We start from the raw sequence: 23,325 nt of genomic DNA, 5'->3' as shown, positions 1-23,325 counted from the left end.
TTTAGTGGATTGTTTTTCTTTCACTGCTGTTTCCTCTAAACAAAGTGTTCAGAGCACAAAGCCCAGTGCTTAGTAACCTTATTTTATAGCAACAAACCAGTATGTGTGTAGGATGGGAAAGAGAATGATAAGGAAACAATTCAGATTCTTACTTCCAAAGGGCTCCCATAAACACCAAGGAGAAAAAACAAATGTAGAGATGAAGAATGGACCAGCTGTTCAGAAGTTCAGTGTACAGAAACAACCGACAGCTCCAAAACTCTTTTCTGAAGTAGTTTTTCTTTCATGTTCTGACTCAACCTCATGGCTTACTCACCTTGGAGTCCCAGTTCTTATTCAGGTAATAAATACAAGTGATGCAGCGCCCATCGCCATTTGGATTGTCCACATGACGAACATACCCAGTTCCATTTCCAGGATAGCAAGCAACCATGGCCTGCAAGATAAGGATTGTAAAATAATTAATTCTACAAGTAGTCTACCTTCAGTTTTAATTTTCTAAGCATCCTCCCACCAACAGTTTGGCTCAGTATTTTTCAGATGATCAATCCAAAACATACAGCAGACAACACTACAAAGTATCTTTGTACAAACTTCTTTCACAGGGCAAGTCAGTCAGCATGAGATTCCAAACTGGAAAATAAATACCCTTCATAATACATACACTAAAATAGAAGAAAAAGTGAATTCAACTAAAGCACTAATATGTATGGTACAAGACTATTGTCATCTACAAGCTACATGACTTTGAGGCAGTTTCAGCTGAGGGTTTTCTGGGATTTCTAAAGATAAGCAATCACTGCAAAATGGATTTGCCAGTCATAAAGGAAGTAGAAAGCCATCCCAGGATGTCATGCCTTACTACCCCCATCCTCCTCTATTCGTATCTTCCAGTCGTTGTCATATACACATGTCCAACACAAAGTAGGGTCCCCAGGAAGTGTGGGTAAAAGTCCATAGAGCAAAGTCTGCAAAAAACTGCAACTCCTTTGTGCTATGTTTGTGCAGGGTAGTGTATGTTTGCTTTCATGGACTGAGCCACGGAACTAACCAAACAGCTTTCAGAGCATACTTCTCTCTTTGATCATCTTCAGACTTGCTGATACAATCACTTAATTCACAGTTTAAATTTCACCTTGAATGATGAGATAAGCCTAACATGAATTACGCCAAACCGCATGACAGTCAACATGTCTTAAGAAGTTTTTTTTACAGCAAAAACATATTAAAACTTAGTTGACATCATTAGCAGCCTAAGCAGAATGCAGGGTAGAGCAGCTGAGACCGCTGGTAGGGTACTAGACCTTTGTCTCAGAGTCACTTCTTCACTACTGGAGCTACTTGGTAGTGATACAAATCGCCACTAAAGTTGTTGCAGAAGTCCTGTTCCCACTCCTCTGACATTTCCTTTCATTGCTTGCCAGTATTAGCAGTAAGGGTGATGAGAGGTGATGGACTAAGTGTGATTTGGAAAACTGCACACAGTATCCAGTTGTGGTTACCCCAGACATGAGAGGGCAATAATCGCTCCCCTCAATCTGTGTGCTGTGCTCCTGTAAAGAGTGCCCTGAACTCTGTTGTGTAGGAAGCATGCTGCAGGCTTATGTTCACCTCACTGTCCTCCAAGACCACTTGGGGGTTTCCATACTCCTCTGGGGAGCAAAGCTGCTGGCAGCCCCCAACCTGTACTCCTGCAAGGGACTTTTCCTTCCCAGGAGCAGGACTTCCATTTGCCCATGCTTGATTTTGTAAAGTTCCTGGTGGCCTGTTCCTCAAGTCCATCTGGGTCCTTTTTCGTTGCAGCCCTGCCCTCTAAGGCATCAAATCGCCCGCTCAGTTTGGTGTCTTCTGCACACCTGAAGGGAGTGCACTCAGCCATCTGCTTCAGAGTTACTGATAAATAAAGGTGGTTAACAGGACAGGTCCCATGACAGATCCCTGTGGTGCTCCATTTGTTACCAGCCTTCAGATATAACATGACTGATTGACCACAACCCTCTAAGTCCAACCATCCAATCACTTTTTTACCCATCTAGTTTTCCATCCATTCAGACCATAACATCCTAATTTCAGGTACAAGAGTATCGTCCATGCCTGCCCCACAGGATGAGATGATTGTGTACCATTTGCATGACCTGCTCCAATGACCTGCCATGCACAGCTGATAGCACTGGAGATGGACAGTATAGGCCTTACTAAAAGCAAGTGAACCCCAGGAGTCTTGTTTTCTGCTTCCAAGCACATGCCAAAGCCATGCTGTTCTCATGGGACACATGACCAGGTAGAGTATTCCATGTACTGCTTTAACCACCAAGGTTATTTTATTATGCCAGCAAATACCAGCACAGAAGCTACTGCCAGCCAGCACAGTGGACTCCTTGAACCCTCTGCTACGAAGAACAAAATCTACCCACAGGAGTCAGCCATGTATGAATTAACTTTCCTTCCTCCCCACAAGCATCGGAACAGTACCTGCAGGCAGCAGTGAGTCACCAGGGCCCGCTCTTCACCTCAGGCCACAGATGCCTGGAGACTGGTGGCCTGTAGAGGCAGCAGATCATGCTAAACAAAAACAAATGCCTTTAATTCTAAGTAACAAGCCCTCTTCCATCACACCTGGCAGTTGGCTAGATGCCTTGCTGTAGACCCTGTCTGCTTTATTGTCATTCTCCTGTTACAAATGGCTCCACAGCTGCACCTATATTTCACTATCAGCCTGATAACAGCAGTAATGGCCAGCCTACAGCCAGTGCTTGAAACCAACTTCTTCAGAGGCTGAAGTCTGATGGAAACCACAAGTCAGATGTATCTGCAATGTAAAAATGGCCTGAGGGAGCTGTGCCCTCACTAGTGAGGATAACCCAGCTGAGGATAACTCAGCATCCCCTGCCATCCCAGCTGCTAGCACAGCAGTTCATGTGGGTGAACTCTTCACCCATCTCATGCACAGCGAGATGAATTAGATCTAACAATTAAAACATGAATTAGATCTAACAATTTAAATAGGAACGGAACCTTTTGCAAACTGGATCCTCATACACTGGGAAACATGACCTTGGAGCGCACCAAAACCACTCCATCATTCCCCTCTTCAACTGGGCAGGGGAGAGAAAATTGTAATGAAAGGCTCATGGGTCAAGATAAGGAAAAGGAGAGATCACTCACTAGTTACTGTCACAGGCAGAACAGACTTGACTTGGGGAAACTAGTTGAATTTACTGGTAATTAAATCAGAGTAGGAAAAGGAGAAATAAAACAAAACCTTGAAACACCTTCCCCCTACCCCTCCCTTCTTCCTGGGCTCAACTTCACTTCCAAGTTCTCTAGTTGGCCAGCAGCGGGTCCTCCTTGTAGCCAGCTGGCTCTGTTAGACATGGGGGAAGGCTTCTAGCAGCTTCTCACACAAGCCACCCTCCTGGTAGCCCCCCCATCTACCAAAACTGCCCTGCAAACCCAACACATGCTGGGAGCTGAGAGTGCAAAGAAGAGGGGGCAGCGATTCCAACAGACAGGCACGGAGGTGGGCGGTGCTGGGGGAACTGGGTGCTCAATCTCTGCCACAGGCAGAGCTCCTTCCAAAGGGGATGTGCACCTACACGGCCACTGTGAGGCACAGCTCAGCACAGCTTTGCTAACCGTATCGGAGGGATGATGCCAGATGGGAACACAACTTTGTTGACTGATACTACCACATTTTTAAGTCCATGTACAACACAAATTATAGAGGTCTTAAGTCTCTCTTTGGAGAGTAGACATTATCCCAAGATTATTGAACTCCCTGAAAATCAATCCAATATTACTACTATTTTTTAATGCCACAATCAAAAAGCTGCTGAACAACAACAGACTGCAGGCCAGAACCATAAAGGCATTTAGGTGCTTTACCTACTATGGAAATCTGGGCCGAAGGCCAGTGTTTCCCCAGCCTCCCCCACATAATATGTTCTCTTACCAGAGCATGTGCTCTGTGTCTGACACATTGATGCATCGCTTATTTATTTATTTACTTACAGTGTGCACCTTTTGCAACTGCAACACTGAGTCCCTGGAGATTAAGTGGAACAATTCTCACAGAATTCTAAAGCACTTGCATCACTCTAGCTTAACTTTCAGTAAAGAAAAGAGAAAAAAAGTTTTTTTAGTAGCAGAAGCAAAAGGAGAAAAGCACAAGTGAAATATACTTTTTTCCTGGCACAGAGAATATTTGAATGAAACCTTAAACAATTAAGGGAAATCATTCTGGTCCTCCTAGAGACTTTTGAAGTGATATCAAGCTTTATCAGAGCACTGGCTGGAGCAGCTTCAGAGCAGATCAAGCTGGCCTCAGCTGGGATTCCAGCTGTTAGCACTACTTTTGGATTCATTCAAAGCAAACAAGAAACAGGAGATGAGATGCGTGACCCAGACTTAATTTAGGTAATTGGTGAACACTCTTATTTGTCAGTTTAGTGCAGGGTCTAACTACAAAAGCCAGAGGTTTGGTCACAGTAATCAAACAACTTATGAGTTACACATGTGGAATATTAGTAAAAAATGTTTCTTATACTTTTAGTTATTGTGTCCAGAGGAGCACACTCCATTTTTGGATGCAACTCCTCCTCTCTTCATTAACGAACTCCAAACCTAAACTATCTATAGCAGGCAGTGATGAGCAGGAATGTACCTAACTTTGTTTTCCCCAATACAATCCATTACAATGGCTGTTAGTTGGCTTCCCAGGGTAAGCACTCAGAAAATTTCAGCAACACTACCCCCTTTGCTAACTTAAAAGAGTTTGTCTTACACAGCAACTGAACACTGAAAAACTCTCATATACAGATGATGCCTTTGCAGTCACATGTACACACCACCATATGAAGATCGATGCTCTGGTAGTCTAGTCAACAGTCATCACTTACAGCCTACAAAACTCAGAAAATTAAAAAAGCAAATCATCAAGACTGAAGTTTCTGCACTGTCATTTTCAGGGATGTTGGCTTTCCTAAGAGGGTGCAAATCAACCACAAGCAGCAATTACCAGCTTTAGTAAGGGCCCAGGAATCACCAGTAAATTCCACATTGCACAGAGCTTGCAAAAATAACTTACCCATCACTCAGTCTAAGTATTACACTCAAGTCAGCCAGAGAAATCTGCAAGTCAAACTGCAAGGCACCAGCAAAGTTTGGAGGCAGATAAAAAACAACTGTTCCATAGAGAGAATTTTTCCCTGACTCCCAGTGCTTCTAGCAATGAAGAAAACAAATTCTCTTAGCTGATGGCCAGGATCATGCTGTGTGACATGCCTCTGCTACAGTTCACAAAATATGCAGTGCTAGAGCAACCTGACGCAACAAAACACTTCAGAAAATGGTTCAGCTAGAAGATGCTTGTAAGAAGAAATGAACACTACTTAATAAGCAGCAGTGATGACACCAGATCAGAGAAAGCAGCTCTCTGTGCCTCCTAGCACTAAGCGAGGGTCCCAGTGCACTCCTTGGGCAGAGTGCATAGGTGGTATTGTAACCCCATACTAATCCTGCATTATCCTCTCAGAACTAGTATGACCTTTGCACCCAGCAGAGAAGATCCTGACCTGTGTAACTCTACACTGCCAACACCAACCACCTTTGCAGATGAAGCTAAATACTCCACAATATGCTTTCCCATTTTCTGTACCAGATTTGTACTGTATATTGCTGAACAGTTGCTACTTTTGATCCCTAGTATAGATCATCCCTGTGTATAGCTTGTACAACAAACAGTTAAATTCAGAAATTGCTTGTAAAGTCTGTGAGATGAAAGGTGCTATATAGGAACAAAGCAGTATGATCTACAATATCACTATGATGGTTGCCTAGAAAAATCAAGGCATTAATAAGTAACAGTGCTATAGCCACTGCAGCTTTCAAATATATTTTTATTTGGCTGCACAATTTCCAAATTTCAGCCCAATATGTGGTTCTCAGTCCTGAACTGGAAGGCAAACAAATATCACTTGACCAGTCCTCTAGGAAATGAGGACTACCAGGGTTCACTTGATGGTGTTAGTTCCGAGTGCGTACTGTGCTCAGTCTGATTCTGGTTCATAGTCACACACAGTGTGTACGTCCAGAAAGGAAAAGGCACCCAGCATGCTCTACATTAAAAGAACATGAGTAGTCTGACATTTCACGATCAAAGACAAGAGATTCTCAGTTGAGGCTTGTCTGACACACAAGCACAACGGGGTGTTTCTTTAGTAATTTCTTGTTGCATCCAATTGCACCCAAGTGTTTTCTGCCATGTAGCTTATAATGGTTAAGTATAAAATATTCATGAACATTATTCAATATTAGTTTGTTTGAATTTATGAAAGTTAAAACACTTGACTGCTATACTAAAGGATGAACTAGGAAAATTGGTCTAACTCAATACTCTGTAGAGATGGGAAGGGACAGAGGGAAGAAAATTATGTTAAAACATCAAGAAGCCACAAACATTAGCTTTGTGCCTGTTGGAAAGGGGGTCGCCAGTTTGAAAAGGGGGCAAAACCCTGCTTGCTGCAGTCATGCAACACACAAAATGGGCTTCAGTAACAGCATTGCATAAGAAACTAGTCCCTCATTTCCACACCCATAGCTTGATTATCAGCCTTCAATCAAACAGCTGTTAGAGAGCTAAACCTTGCCACCTCCTCTTTTATCAGCTTCTTGCTCAAAGGTGGAGGCAAGAGAGAAGAAAAGTTTAGTGAGGAAGGAGCCTATGTTTTGAAATTAAGAAATACTGGGGAAAGTGTTAGAATTTGGCAGGGCAAGACACATGGAACTTTTCACTTCAACTTTCCTCTTCATATGGAGGCCTAAACCAAAGCCATGTGGAAGATATCTGAAAAGCAAAAAAGCCAACAGAAATAACAAACACCCTGGTGAAGCAGTTACCTTCTGTCATGAAACACAAAGCAGATCAAACTCAGCTCCAAGCACAGGTTACTGAACACTTTCTTTTTAGCTTGCAGAAGGGGTCCTACACAAAGTTAGCTTGGATGCAGGTCACAAGTTCTAATGAAGGGACAGAAGACCCACAGCAAAAAAGGTATGAAAGACTGACAGGACCCTATACCAGTAAGTGACTCATCTCTGGAGTACATCTTAGACAAGATTGACACAATCGCAGTTATTTTTGCTCCTTGCTCTTGTATTATGTCAGCAACCTTTAACATTTTAGAGGAAAGGAGAAGACATTTCTATGGCCAGAGATGCAATCACAGAAGGGAAAATACATCCATTCTCACAACTTCTCATCTCAGGAGCACAGTGCTGTTTTCATGATGCCCATCAGGAGTTTGGGGTTTTTTTGATAGGATTTTTTTTAATAACTTCCCACTGGCAAGTGCTTGTAACTGTACAAAAATCCAGTTTGAATTGGATAACATTCTAGCCAGGAGGTCTGATACTTGTTTCTCCTTGCTTACGTGCAGCCTTGATCATCAGATTCAGAACCTTCAAGAACTGAAACCATCTCCTTTTCTGTTGGGTTTTTTTTTTGTCTTTTGCAAGCACCATTGTAGCTTGATTATTGTTTCCAGGTACATAAAAGCACATTTTTTGAGGAACAGCCTGAGAGTGTGAATTGTGAGAAAGACTATTCTCTCACCTGCAGGAAGAAGATGCCAAGATACTGGTTAATTTTTGCTTGCCAACCAAAAGTCTATTATTACCTATAATATTCTAATTACCCTAGGATGGAAAACTGTTCCTGCTTGTTAAATTCCTTCTAAGAAATAAGGATAGAAACAAAGAACTACCCATGAAAGTAGTTCATGGATAGTTCATGGATTATCTCCATGCCACACAGCTGTTGATGACTGGCAATGTTATCCAGTCATCAAGGAGCCCCTAATAAGCCTTCAAATGTTTTGGAATGTGTCTGTTAGGAAGCCAGATCACAGACTGATGCTGCTTTAAAAATGAGCTCCCTGTTAAATGCATCTGTGATGGGGCTTAAGAAGCTTTTCTACTAATTGGCAACAAAATTTAGTTTTTCATGGTCTGAAGAGTCCTATTAATGTGGAAGACTGCTTTAGCCTGTGACAACCTTTTAAATGTCCTTTCTCAGCAGAACACACACTTAGAGATCAATCTGGATGCCCTTCAAGTTTAAGCTGACTGCCAGAGCAGTGCCACTGTCAAATAGGAAGGCATGGAACAGCCACACCTCATGTCAGTGGTGGCCACCTGCAACTGTCAAAAGAATAGGGAGCATTTGCGAACCAAACTTTGGAGACAGTGATGAGTTCTGTTGAGCTATCTGGAGTGCTGGATACTTCCTAGAATCCTGTGGAATCCTGAAGTAATGGAGCAATTGAGAAACTGTGAAAGGACCCAACTATGGGAAAAGTTCTCCAGGCTTCCAAGGAGAGAAATCTGACTTGTGATTTCCTGGGCAAAAGAGTCACAGATATTCATCTGCCACTGTATACTGACTACACTGCTTGCTTTACTTAAAAAAGCCAAGAAAAATAACACTTCTTTCAGACCACCACCCAAACTCTCTATATTCAGCTTCTGGCCATGGCAGAGAGAAACAGAAGACTGAAAGTTAAGGAAACAAATCTGAAATTGCCATAGGATCCCAACTGTCCTTGCAGTGTACATCTTTGTTCTAATAAATAATTAAAAGTATTAACCTCCTTTCTTGTACGCTTAATTAATCTACACATGTCTGCATACATGTCAACTAACACTCTTCTCTAGCAGTTCAGTGCTTCCCTCATCTTATGCAAAGGCAAAATCAGATAAGATTTTTATTTTACATCCTTCTCTGATCTAAAACTACATTTTGGTCTGGGACACTACTGTGCAGTTGTGCCGTGCACACGCACAGGACATTACCGCCTGAGAAGCGATTAGAGCATCACGGCAGGACCTCCAGTTTAAAAGGCTATTGCCAGTGAATAACTTCAGTCAAGGATATTCAGATTAAGTCTCCAATTAGCAGCTGTAAACATGCGCAGTGCAAGGATCTATCAATAAAGGCTGTTTCAGTGCAGAGAGACCGCCCGCCCCTGCGCCGCGGAGCGCTGGCTCGGGGCCAGCGGGATGATGGCTTAACGACAGTGCTACGTGCGGAGCGTGAGGCGATCGGCGATCAAATGCAAACTTTACTCCAGAGTGCACTTCAGAGATGGGCTGCGGAGGGAAGACGGGAAACCCACACAGGCAGCGAGCCCACAGGCACTCACAGCGCTTCTCGGCTCTCGTTCTTACTGGGTGCTCTTCCCCTCCTGCTGCACACACAGATGCACACGCTTATTTCCCACACTTAAAAAAAAACAAACAATAAACTGAGAATTAAATTTTAGGATTATTTTTGCCTGTTCTTGAAGCCCTCCTTCAGCAGCCAGAAAACTCTTTCAGTCCCTTCCTCTACTCCAAGAACCAAACCTGGCCAAATTGCCCTAATGAGAAAGCATCTCAAGCAATTGATGCAGATAGAGAAAGCAGCCCTGTAATGAGCCCTGGGGGGACACCGTGACAAGCACCATCCCCGCAGAAAGGCAAACTCACAAGTGCAGGCTCATTAAGGAAATCTGCAAGGACCATCCCTGTATGTTCAGGTTCTCAGGAGGGAATAAAGGCATGGTAACCAGCACAGACATCCTTGAGAAACATCTTCATCTGTGTGGCAGAAAGATATTTTCACAGTTCCTGAAATATTCCAGCTTTTTATTCTTTGTCAGCACTTAAGACCTCCTCAGTTCTGCTACTAATCACCCAGAGGATTACACCACCCTTCTCTCCCGCCCCTCACCATTTAAAGAACTCTACACATTTTGATGCTCTTCTGGTTGTGCTGATGAAGGGCACAAAAGACAGCCACAACATAGGCAAACTTTTGGTAGTTTTGGAGTTGCCCAAACTGGCCAACATCCTTTTTTAATTATTACCCATTTATTTTTAGCCTATGGGCCCAGGGCAGGTGAGCAACACTGCCCACAAGGCTTTTAACAGCTCACATATTGGTCTGCAGCACTTCAAACACTTCCAGTGAGTTCACCGGGGGAAGCCCTGGGCACCCTGGCAGCAGAGGTGATGAGTCGCCACCTTGACGCAGACGTATCAAGATGACAGGAGGCCCCAGCTGTGCAGCACAGTCCTTCCTTGGGGATACCACCCAGGACACTTCTTGTGACCTTACATGCTTCCATGGCCGAGGCAGCACCACACCCAGGAGATGTTTTTCTTTGTCCCCTTTGGCTCAGTGAAAGTCTCTCTCCACTGCCAGAGAGGAACAAAGGGTTCAGACAAGCACCATCACACTTGGCAGGTACCCCAAATATTCCTCAAGTGTGCTCCCAAAACTGTCAGAGCCGTCTGGGCTTCTGAGCCTGCTAAGACATTACTGCACTAAACAAACAGAGAGATCAGTGGTTTGTTATCACAGCAGTAGCACAAAATCAAGGCTAATTTGATGAGATCAATTACGTTTTATGTTAATTTTGTAAGGAAGGAGCCTCGACCCACACATATCTTTTGCTCACCCACATCTTTACAGAGGGCCTCGCCTACCTAACAGTACATTTCTTCCTGTATAGGATTTTGTGTGAACAAGTATTTAGGGGTAAAACTTATTAAAGTTACCCGTAATGACTTACCATCTGAAATAATTTCTGCTATGCTGCAACAGCGCGTGTGGTCTTTACCTCTAAGGCTTTGCCTGCACATAAAGTTGTACTGCTCTGAGTACCTGTGCACATTAAAACAGTGCAGTCTCTTAGTTAAAGGGAATGGATGTAACATGGAGTGACACACACACACCATCGTTCAATGTAGGAAGGGAAACAAGAGATTCAGATTCAAGGCAATTTTGTAATAATATAACTTTACTCCTGTTCTAAGGTTAGGCAGTAAAATATAGTAGTAAAAAACTCATCTCTTTCTAAGTGTTGTAGTGTGTCCACCTCTCCACAATCTATACTGTTTGTAATGACACCAGTGAGGTACATATAGACAGCAACTCTGAATGAGGCATGCTTGCATAGACACACACACACACACACCCCAAACTGAGCTCCAGCCTTATGTTTGCCCACCTTAAAGATATTGATAAAAGCTCTCAACTCTTAAAAAAGGAAGTCTGGTCCTTAACCCAGCTGCAGGACATCCGATTCTGGATTTGAATATGAGCTGCGGAATTCCCACTTCCCTTTTACCACTGGTCAAATCTCTCCCATGGATTTATGCTGCCACCACCTGACAGAAGAGACCAACCCTAAAGGTTGGCTGTGTTGTGACCACTGCAGCCACTGCACTGGCTTCAACCCTCCTGCTGAGGCAGTGGCCCAGCCCAGGGACACAGTCATGCTTGACAGGTTCCCTGCGTAGGGATACAGCCATGCCTGACAGGCTCCAGCCTGCTCGCACCTGCTGTTCTTGCTTTGCTGGGGCCCCCTCTGGAATATTAGCAGTCACTCTCACCACAACTCACTGAAGCAGCCGTCCTTTGGAAGTTTCTCAAGAGCCAGCTTAGAACTGAGTCAAAGTAATAAAGTTCTTTGGCATTTAAGGTAGTTTTGGCAGGAAGCACAGCAGCTGTTGAGCAAAGGAGGTGGTCTCTCTAGTGTGAGTTCAGGATGTTTCCTGAGGATGCAGAAAGCCTGGAGTGGTCTTTCTGGCTCATTTTCCTCCTTTTTCCTCTTCCTCTCCATAATCTTTCCTCTCTGGCTGTCAGTGTAACAGAGATGTCCTCAGAGCCACCTCTGGGGCAGCCAGGGTTGAGCCAAGCTGGAGGTTGGACAGGGGCTGCTCTCACAGGGTGCCAGCTGGTTGGGCAGCCACAGGAAGAAGCAGCCCTCATCCCTATCTCTTCCCTGGGATGGTGACTGCACAGGTAGGACAGGCTGTGGTCAGAGTCAGGGTAAGAAAGCCCTTGGTGGGGATCCTGCAGCTGGCTTTGCTAGGGGTGTGGGGTACAAGTGCATCTCTGTTATGGGAAACACAGAGTGGGAAAAGGCAGGATAAATACATGGGAGGAAGGCAAAGCTATAGGATTACACACGCCCATTTAGGTGCAGGGTTGAAGTAGGCATCATGTCTGCCCATCGCTATGGTCACCACTGGCACAGCCTGTGCCTTCCTAACTGAAGCCAAAACATCGTACTAATTCAGTTCATAACTAGCAGCACTAGTGTCTATAGATGAAAAGCAGTGAAACTTTAAGTCAAGTGCCAGCAAGAGACAAAACTAACCTAACAAAGAAATAAAATTGCATTTGTTTCAGTTGTAGACATCTAAGTGTAAACAAACAAAAACAGAGTCAACTACATTTTTAACCTTGCCAAAAAAGTGTGAGACTGGCCCTGAGCCTTTAGGTGACCAGTTAAACATCAAGTTATGCACTCAGAAATACAACAGCCTTTGACACCACTGTTTGACCACCATGAAATGTTGATTACAGCAAATGTGGCAATAAGGACCAGCATTCACGAGTCCTCTCATTGCTCCTTCATGAAGAGGAAGTCTATAAAACAGTTAACCAGGCAGTGACCCTTCCTGTTGGCTTGATTCAAAAACACCCTATGTGTGCTCCAGACAGCAGATGACAAATTCACTTAGGGAGGTGAAAACACTGGTAAATATTGTAAGGGACAGAGTTACTGATACAACCTTGGGGATCCTGTTCTGTTTGTGCATATCTGGTTATATGACATGGCTTATATGTCTTAACGACAGGACATGTTACAGCATTTAAAGTGAAGCTTCTCCTTTTTCCACTTCTCAGACCACTTCTACCAGATTTCCTGTGGGAAATCAGAAGAGGAAGGTGCAGTTACACATAGTCTTCAGCAGCAAGCACAACACCCTAAGACTGTTAACAACCAAAGAACAGGCTAGTTGAGGACTAATTGACATTTCCCTCATCCCCATGCTTCTTTAATTCTCACAAATTTTCCTGGTTCTGCACTATTCTTTCTACCCACATGGTGCAGTGAGGGGCTGTGCAAGGTGCTTCTTCACTCCCTGAAGTCTCAGGACAGTCAGAAAGGCTCCATGCTGGCATCAGCCACCACAAAGTCCACTGTCACTCAGAATCAGTCAGGATCACATTCTGAGTTGCAAGGGACCCACAAGGATCATCAAGTCCAACTCTTAAGAGAATGGCCCATACAGGGATCAAACCCACAACTTTGGTGTTAGTAGCAACATGATCTATCTGACGGGGATCCATCTTTACATCCCAGGCTTTCCCCATTCAGGGAGGCATTCCCCACCATGCACTGCCTATCTCTTTGTATGCATTACTGCAATAACTGCTACTGTTAATGGTATAAGACAGTTTTGCCATATGACAGTCAGTTGCAAAGGTCATAAAAATCGTAACTGCTATCTATTCCATCAAGCAAGGCTCCTTGCTGCCTCCCAAGAGACTATATAAAATAAGACCTGCATTTCAAATGTATGAAAAAAAATTACACCAAGACCAGGGACAGCACAAGAAATCACTGCAACTTTTCCTAAAGCTTTCTAAACATATTCTAGCATACTTTAAGCCAAGCACCAAAGGATGTGCTTCAGGTCCTGCTTATCTGAAAGAGCCTTTAAATAAAAGCAGTTAAGTGAATTGCTAAGCTGGGGTCAAAACTTTGAAAATATTTGTCTTACCAATTTGTATAAAAAATTACAGTGCAGGAAGATATACGCAATAATTATGACTTAGAGACAAGAAAAATGCAGACATGTTTTTCTGGATTTTCAGGTCCAGAAAGAAAGCACAGAAAACAGACTATTGTGACCAAAGAATTAATATGAACTAGATAGATACAAGATTCCAAATGGTTATCTTTTTTGCTGCAAAGTAGGATGCAACTCCCTGATGCAGAAGTTGAGGCTACCCTGCCATTTCCAACTGACAAAGCTTTGGACAAACTGTGCTGTTCTCGGTCAGTGCAGACAGTGTGCCATGCTGTACTCCTGTAATTTACAATATTAATTTTTAGCTGGATGGCATGAACATTTAGCAAGCCTCCATGGAACCATTATGGTCAGCAAAAATCTCCTGCATTACTTTATTTGCAAAAAATCAGAGTAACAAGTAGCTTGTTTAATCAACTGGTTTCCAGTAATTGCTTTGCATGCTGGCACTGAGTTTCTTCATCTACTGATCTTATCAAAGCATAATATCAAGAGAAAAATTACTGCAGGGGAAAAAGCTCCTTTCTGTCACTGAGAAATAGTAGATGCATATGTGTGAGTGATGGAGGGGAAACGGGGCTTATACGCAGAGAATCAAATCACTCTCAGGAATGATCATGAGTGGTGTGCTGACAGGATGACATGCCTGTGAATAGTTTAAACAGTAGGAGATAGATGATTTACTCGGCATGAGCCTCCTTCATGGTCTTACTCCACCTCACTGCCTGAACAGAGAAACCTTCTTGCTTTTCTGACCAACTCCCTGTCAGCTTTTTTCAAAACAATAAATGCCTCCCTGACATCCGATCCCGCCAGATCTCGGAAGCTAAGCAGGGTCAGCCCCGGATTAGTACTTGGATGGGAGACCTCCTGGAAAATGCCGGGTGCTGTAGGTTCTAGTCCTGAGGACTTCACTGGCACTGTCCAAGCTCGCTCGGCCGTGGCAGATGGACCTCAGGACTTAAACGGTGGGGCCAGTTCTGCGCACGCTGAGCCTCACCTAAAAATCCACTGCGCAGGCTGGAAGGGCACACCCATGTGGGGACAGCCCTTCCCAAATCTTCGTTCACGAAGATGAGCCACACACACAAAAGTCTAAACTAAACCGCTATGTAGTGCTATGCATCGGTCAAAATCCTTTGTCAAGCCCTGTCACGTTTTGTAGCACTGCATCAGTTACTCACCTTGGAGCCCAACACAGTAGCCATCACCTACCCTAGGCACAGGTACCACAAGCAGTTTCCAAAGCACCTCTTTCCAAGAACCCACCTACTAATCCAAAAAAACCTTTGCACAGAAGCCTAGAGAGGCTTGTGTTGGTGGCAGCTTTCTAACAATGTTGTTTCAGTCTTCAGCTTTGTCACAAAAAGATTACAGTTATGATAAATCCAACCCCATCTCCATAAATCTGAAACCAGCAACACTTACCATCAAAAATTCACCCAAGTAAAAATACATTCACACTTGCATCACTGCGGTTTTGTCTTCACGAGCTATCTCACCCCCTTCCACACACATATAGAAAGGATTTAACTGAGGGAGTAAAGACATTGTTGAACAGCCCCACCACCACAGGAAAAAGTTTAATAAAATAATTATGCAACATAGAGGAGGAGGAAGAAGATACTTCCACATAATAAATCAAGCAAATTTCTCAGGAAGCAACATTCAGGGTAAGGTTGTATTGAGCCACACTGAGCCACCATCCAGATAAATTCGGAAGTCAAAGAAGATTTTATTGTGAAATCAAATAATGACACTGGGATTAACACAGCTAGAATCCTTAATGCAAAGAAAAAAGCCACTTTTACTGTGCACATCCTCCTCTGCATCAGGGTAATGAGCAGTCTCCATTTAACATATACTGTTAGCAATGAGCTGTATGTAATGGACTGAATTATTCACTAATAATTACCTTGGGAAAAAGCATACAAATATTAATAGCAAGGACCGCTAGGAAGAAATGCTTTAACATTAAAAATTCTTCAAAGAAAGGATGATTGATATTAGAATGGGCTGCCCAGGAAGTGGTAGAGTCACCACCTCTGGAGGTGCTTAAGGAAAGAGCGAATATGGCATTTAGTGCTATGGTCTAGGGGACATGGTGGTGTTCGGTCATAGTTGGACTTGATGACCTCAGAGGTATTTTCCAACCTAAGTGATTCTGTGACTGACTCTTCTCCCTCCCAAAATGAAAGCTCAGCAGGAGTGAGCACTGAACTCTGAATCTTGCCACTTCCCCGGTTGGTCTCCCCAGGATAACACACCTGGCAATGCTGCACACTCCCCTCCAGTCCAAAGGACAAACACTCTCTGTACACAGAGGCCTTAATGCCACATCTATTACAGTGACACTGGCATTTAATGAGCAATGAGCCCTCATACAAAAGTAAACTGAGAGGCACATACTTAGAGCTTGCAAGTAATCAAGATATTGGCAAGCACACCAATAGGGCTACTGCAAGTCCCTGGCTTTAAGAGCTGGCATAGTGGTGCTAACAAGGACCGATATGAGAGCAAACACAGAAATGAATAAGAAGTTACTCTGATAAATGCACTACCAATATGGGAAAGATTATGGAAAACTTCTCTGCTTTGCCATCAATGTGTAACTCCAGAGCCTACTAAGACTCTGGTAAGAACTGCTGGACTGCAAAACTACAGAAATAAAAAATTTAAGTAACCTGCCCTGTTGCCACCAACTCAGGATAAATAGACCACTATGATCTTTACATTGCCTGAGAGTGCTGACTTATTTCCGTTCTCTTATAGAATTAACCACCTTCTGCCTTCCTCTGGGACTACAACTTTTAAGCACATGTACAGGGTCCTAGCACAGTGTGAGAAAGGTCACTGGGTAGATAGGCTTCTCCACAGAACTGGGAAGGGAAGAGCAAGAGAAGCCACCTGGTTGCCAAAGGCTCTGGTGTAATGCGCACTGAAGGCAGCATGGTTTTGCTACTGCCTACCAAGAAATAGGTCTATCAGTGCACTGCAATCAGGTTTTCAAGAGTGATGATACATAACAGGTACTGAATTCTAGCTGATTGTAACTTCAGCACCCACAGATTACATCAAATACTATTTCATAGAGGCTCCTCACACTTCTGAACACACTCACAGGTATGTGCATCACTGTAAAATACTGACCCTTTTCTCTAATATACCTTGTTGCTGCTGAACAAAAAACAAATCTGAAAGATTCTCCAAGTACCTCTTTCAGAGAAGTAGTTCTTTTGAAAGTTTCAAAAGTCATTGAGGATAATTTGATGAAGAACAAAAACAAGTGCTAATATGCCCAAGTTTATACTCAGCTGATTGTCAAGTAAAAATTATACATTCCTGTGTATAATTAACCAGGCTAACTAATCTTGCTTGACAAACAGAGATATAAACATCAGCTTTTGACACCGAGCCAAAGCAACCACTCTAGGATCTGTGCCAATGCTGAATTCTTCTGATATCATAAAATGACTTGTCTGTTGTATTTACAGTTCCAATGTCTCTGGACTCTGTCGGCAGCTGGCCAGAGGAACAGATTTGAACTTATCCATTATGCCAGAACATGTGAATTTGATTAGAAGAAAGAAATGATGCATGTTTCTTCTGGACGGTGGTATTCATCGGACCTTTGCAAACTAATTGCAAAGCATGTTGCTACCAAAGTAAGAAAAATACTTTGCAGCGTATAATAACCCTGTGTATTTCTATAGGCAGTATTGCTCTTCAGCCTACTATAGCACTAGTTTTCTGTTATCCTGCTCTGCAAATCTACACCTCAAGTCAGAAAATTCAGCACTGCACTGTTTTAACTGCAAAGGATAGAATTCGAATACTAGAGCAGACCTTTTCTTTCTTCACACATAAATGCAAAAATCCTTACTTCATTACCTGAGTTCTGGGGGACTTTGTAAAACTGCTGCTGTGACATCTCATCTATTTCTTCAGTCCTCTGGAACAGAAATCTTGGTAACAACCTGCTAGGCAGACCATGTTTCAAAACTGACCTAAGAACACCCCATCATGTGATAGACAGAAGAACCCACTCTGGTTTTCAGCAAACACTTGTTAGCCATTAAGTGCCACCACAAAAGACCTGCTTTTCCTGTGACCATCAGAGAGGGTCCAGCATGGTGGTGTGAGCAGAGCGGTTTTATGGCTACAAGCAGAGGAAGTAAGTTTTTGACAAGGTTTAAATACCACAAGGACTTCTCAATTAACTAATCTCATAGTGAAAACTTTTTTTTAACTTCAGGCCATATACTTGACACAGAATGGGAGCAGTTTGTGTTCTGAGCTGAAAACATCAGTCATGGTCTTTCTTTAACAACAGATCAGCTCTTAGGATTATGAATTCTTGTCTTATTCTCTAACCAGCAGGACGACTCACTGGTGCCCAGCAACTGCAAGATTGAGCTTAAGGTCCCCAGTGACAGCCCTGAAATGGATTTCAGCCCTTGATGGTACCCAAGAGGCTACCTGTGACTCAGAGCAGAACATACTGCTGTCAGGATGAGGTGCAGAGTCCACACAGAGTGCAGCCACACCAGTTCAAAGTACCTTCCACCCCTTGCCTGTGAGGACCAACGCAGCCCATTGGCAGCATGTCAAGCGCTAATTCAGATGAGGTGGCCCAGGGCAGCACGCACTGGCAGCATTGCTGCAGGACCCTGCCCAACCCCAGGGAGAGCTGCCCTTCTCCAGCAGAGGCAAAATGAGAAAGCAGGAATAACCACAACCTCCGCAAACACAGCTTTTAGGTTTACACACACCAGTCAGCCAGCCTGGTTCCTGCAATCCTCTGTCTCCTGCCTCCTCACAGCAGGGACTTCCACGGCCATTCCTCCACCCCCCAAAAAAACCCACACAACAACAAAATAAAACAAACCCCCAAAACAAAAAACCTCCACCCACCACCAAAACAGTTCTCAAGTCTTGAAGGAGAAATTGAAAGGACTTCTCCTCTGGAATATCTTCCTGCCTTTAAACAGTTACAGCTTTTACTTATATATAATACTGAGATTTTTTTTCTACATGGCACCTCCTCAAGCCACCACAAATGCCAGTCAACCCCAAAAAGGGACTCTGGGACCTGAGGAATTGGCAGCTGCAGCATATCTGCCTTTCACATGTGGTCCCTGGAGCATCATATGACCATAAGGAGCACTCCAGGTGACTGGCCTCACAGACCAAGCTGCAGCTTTGCCTCCTGGCCCCACTCACTCACCAGCTTTTCTCCACCAAGCAAAGTTCCAACAAAGTAGAAACAGGTCCTCAAAACCAGAGTGACCTCTGTCCCCAGGCCAGAGCATCCCTCCACACAAGGACATGAATCTACTCACTCTGAGCAGAGGACTAAACCTGCGTCAACATCTTAGTGATATACTTACCCATTTACCTACTAGAAAAGAGGAACCATTGTATTCTTACTAGAAAACTGAGGCTCTAGTTGAGAGTGCAAAACCCAGCAAGCAGTGCATTGGGTGTGTCAACAAGAGAGTCCTTTTGTTATCTGTTTATTCTGATAGTTAAACCATGTTTTGATCATCTAACCAGCTAATATTTTAAAGTATGACTTACTCTGAAGATAGATTTTTGTCACTAGTCTGCAAAGATAAAGGTTACATTTCATTATCAGCCCTCACATGTCAACCAACAGCTCAGCTCATAACAACATCCAATATCCTTGTAAAATTTTACTTCTGTCCGTTCCCTTTGATGCAATCTTAACTTTCTTGAAATTTATCTGGAAACAGCAAAATCCTGAGTCGTTTCTCTCATGTAGCTACAAGGGCAGTTTCCTTTATTGAACCAAAGTTCTTCTTGTCTTCTTTTGCATAGTCATAAAAACATGAAGCACTTCACACTAAGTTGATAGTAATCTGACATAAGTTCATGTACTAGGCAAACCTCTCCCTCTCTTCCAACACTCAGGCTGAAGACTAAAGTCATACTATTTATTTGAAAGTATAAACCTTTAAATAATGATGGGCTTATACAAGATGGACACATTTTCATGACACGAGGCATTACCACGCAGTCTAAGGCTTACATTTTTAACAAATTGTTCTGGACTCTTAGCTCAGTCTAATATCTATAACCCAGAACAACAAATCACAATAGCACATCTGCAGGAAAGAAGTTCTATGAAAGTTTTATGGGCATCCATTTATGCGTATAATCTGTCAGAAAAAAATAAAACTACACTGAATTTGGTATTTGTGTATATGCAGTCACAAGACTTTGGATGATAAGCAAAATGGGAAGGTTTAATGGTGGAAGAAAAACATCTCTAGGTGATGTGGGAACCTGCATGCACTGTACTTGTCAGTTGGTTAGTCACAGGAATAATCTTTCTGCTGAAGGCATCCCACATCTCACTTACACATGCCACCTGCTATTCCAGGGCCTCATATATACATGGTGCTTATAATAACAAGGGGACTGGTTACTATTAATGTCCAATAAAAAATTTCTCTGCATTTATTTTTACAAACAATATTGAATCCCTTTTAGTCCTGGACTGTTGTGTAGCTCTTCCATGTGCTGTTTGGAGTCCGACACCTTCCCCACTGAAGCACAAAAGTCCCTCTTTATAGCAAGTAGCTTGATGTCTATTTATAAAACAAGTTCTATCCTTTCTGTTATTACCATTTGTACAAAAATGACTTCAAGAATAACATAACACAGTTTTAAAATCATCTCTACAACCTAAAGCGACTCTGATTCCCCCAAAAGACCCTTCTTCCTGGCCAGTGCCAACAGCCTTCATTCATCCAGTTGATTCTTTTTCGAAATACCTTTCACTCCAATGCAACTTTAAAGTAGGCCCCTATTTCTCACCCTCTCAACACCCACCTGCAGCCCCACACATCCCATTAGCCAGTAACGCACTTTCAGCAATAAACAGATAAACAGAAGTCACCCAGAGAAAGGACAAGGATGACCTTAAAGGTATGCCAAAGCAGAATGGCTATTTATACCTCCTAATACCAGGCTTCCAACAGGAATAAGTGAAATTCAATCTACCCACATTTTAAACCATATCTACCCAAGCATTAACTGAATTAACGATCAGTAATTCAGTGGAGCTAAGCATAGGAGCTGTTTCAACCTTTTGTTATTCCCAGCACGGTGTGGAAATGTGAAGGGCTGCATGCACAGGTTTCAGTGTGATCCCAAACAACTGTAAACATCATCATTCTGTTTTCTTCATTTTTCTGGGGGGAATAATAAATCTTAGTACCATTCACACATTCCCTTAGTCCAGTGCAAGTAAGAACCAAAAGGAATGTCTAACTTCTCACTGTTGTCATTTTTTAAAAGTTTCATTGTTTTTGTTTCTGGCATACCTCTAAAAGCAGTGAACATTTTGATAATGTGCTATGTATTAGAGAATTCAAGTCAGAAATAAAGAAATGGGGATGTTTCCAGCATTCAGGACAATGAAGTAAACTTAGTTCCAAGACTGTCCACTTTGCCACAGCAAAAAAGACAAGGAAAGAAAAGGCAACTTATCCCAAATGCAAGTGCAAATAAACTTCATTGGGAAACAAACCCATAATACAAGTGTCCTATAAAGACATAAGTGTCCTCTCCATTTCTGAGCAAGAAAGCGTAATTAAAACAACTCTTCTCTTTAAGACAAAAGTTTGCGGTGCTCAAACTGAGCATCCCTTATTTTGTGCCACATACCCAATGCAATAACGATAATCTTCAGCTACAGGATGCCGGCATGAGTTTAGTCTTTGTATAATACTACCACATGGACGCAAACAACCAAATAATCGGATCCGAGCCGGGTACGTTCGCAGGGTGCGGGTGGAGAGCTTCCTGACCCCCGAAACAGTCAAGGCTAGACGTTTCTGGTGGGTACACCCCACGCTGGTCCACCCTCTTCGCACCTGGAGCGAGCAGCAGTCAGCGGAGGGGGTGCAACCGGATCCGGCTCCACCGTCGAGAAGCGGAGAGCCACCCGCAGCCCCCGGGACGGTTGCGAAGTGATCGCCGACGGCACACAGGGGAACAGGCAAGGGACAGGCCGGGGTCCGGCAGCTGAGGAGCCCGGCGAAAACGCAGCAAGGGTAGCCGCGGTGAGCCACCCCGGAGCGACACCTGCACCGGTGGGGCGAGGGACCCGCGAGGGTCGGCCCCGCTTTCAGCAGGATCCCCGCACCCGTCAAGGGGCTGCCGTCGCGGGCGTCCCTCGGGCCGCGCACAGTGCCTCTGCCACCCGGAGCGGTGCTACGGGACAGCCCGAGCCACGGGCACCCGCGTCATGGGCACCTGCCCCTGGAAAGTTTCCCGCAGGTCCCACGAGCAGCGCCGAGGCGGGTCGGGTCGGCTGGGAGACGCTGCCAGCGGGCAGACAGGCGGGACGAGACCCCCCGGACCCTTACCTTGGATCGCTCTTTCACGTAGTACTTGCCGAGCCGGCTCCCGCAGTACATCACCAGCCGGTCTATCAACGTGAGGAGAAAGTTGATGGCCTCGCAGCCCTCCTCCGTGCCTCCGATCCACTTGATCTGGTCGCCGCGGAGGTGCCGCTTGGCGACGCCGCGGCTGGGGCCGGCCAGCTGCCCGTCGGCCAGCTCCCCATCGCGGTGCATCCGCTTCACCCGTTCCAGCACGCAGTCCCCCACCACCTCCCCCAAGAAGTTGTCTAGGTAGCAGAAGCCGATGTCGTGCAAGCAGGGCACGACGTACTCCAGGGCGATTCTCTCCAGGTCCAGCCTCATGATGTGCCCCAGCGGCATGGCGCGGCGGGGACGGGCGCGCCGCTGCCCTGCGGCTGGGAGGCGATGCTCGCCGGGCCGTCGCCGGCTCCAGGCCGAGACGGGCAGAGGCTACGCCGCGGCGCGGGGCCAGACGAGGCGAGCCAAAACTTTCGCCGCGGCGGGCTCGGCTACGCACCGCGGCCCGGCGCTGCGGGAGCGGCGGTGCTGCCGGAGCCTCGCGCTGCTACTGCGGCCGCCCCGGCAGCGTGCGGGACGGCCCGGGGCGGTGCGGGAAGGGCGCGGCACCCCCGCCCAGCCCGGCCGGGGCGGCAGATGGCCCCGCGCTGATTAACACGCCGGCTACGTGCGGGATGTGTGCTCGCGCCGACGCACGTGGGTGGGGCCGGCCGGCGCGCGCGCCGGCCCCGCCCACTGCCCGCCCGCGGCGGCACAGGCAGCCAATGGGGCGCGGCGGGGCGGGGCCAGCCCGCGGGGAACGGGCCGCGAGGACTCCCGCACGTGCGCGCAGGGGGCGCGGTCCCGCCGCTCGCGGCGTGGGCGGGGCCAGCGCCATTGGGGAATTCGCCCCTGGCATGTCGCGGGTGGGACCCCCAGGCCCCGCCGGGTCCTCCCGCAGCCGGGACGGGCGCACCGCACCGCGCCCGGCTCTTGGGCCAGTGCAGATAACTTTGCTAATGGCCCCCGGGGTTCTCCTGCCGCCTCTTACCTCCGTCTACTGCAGCAGCCGTTTCAGCAGCAGACGGAAGTGTTGCATTAGGCGGCAGGTACAGCTTTTCTGGGTGAGAATGCGCTGTTCTATAAAGGTTTATGTAATAACACTTCCTGAGTTACTACCCCAAAGGGCCCGCCAGGTTGCTGGGCTCTGCCAGTGGGAAACACCTGCGGGACCGTCGGCGGCTTCGTGCCACGCCGAGACAACAGCAGTTAAACCGCGACC

The 23,325-nt window shown here is 45.3% G+C and overlaps 1 protein-coding gene across 1 annotated transcript in view; it reads right to left on the bottom strand.

Moving 5' to 3' along the window:
• Positions 1 to 22,763, bottom strand: part of EGLN3 (egl-9 family hypoxia inducible factor 3) — a 30,012-nt gene extending 7,249 nt beyond the window's left edge. Inside the window, exons 1-2 of the mRNA XM_071557952.1 lie at positions 22,050 to 22,763; positions 317 to 436 (exon numbers count right to left, since the gene is read on the bottom strand). Coding sequence (XP_071414053.1) covers positions 317 to 436; positions 22,050 to 22,406 — 477 coding nt within the window. The 5' untranslated portion in view covers positions 22,407 to 22,763. The remainder of the gene's footprint in view (positions 1 to 316; positions 437 to 22,049) is intronic.
• Between the last annotated feature and the right edge of the window lie 562 nt (positions 22,764 to 23,325).

This window comes from Pithys albifrons, chromosome 6, assembly GCF_047495875.1.
Source record: "Pithys albifrons albifrons isolate INPA30051 chromosome 6, PitAlb_v1, whole genome shotgun sequence".
Classification (NCBI taxonomy): Eukaryota; Metazoa; Chordata; class Aves; order Passeriformes; family Thamnophilidae; genus Pithys; species Pithys albifrons.
This window is presented reverse-complemented; position numbering and strand designations above follow the sequence as displayed.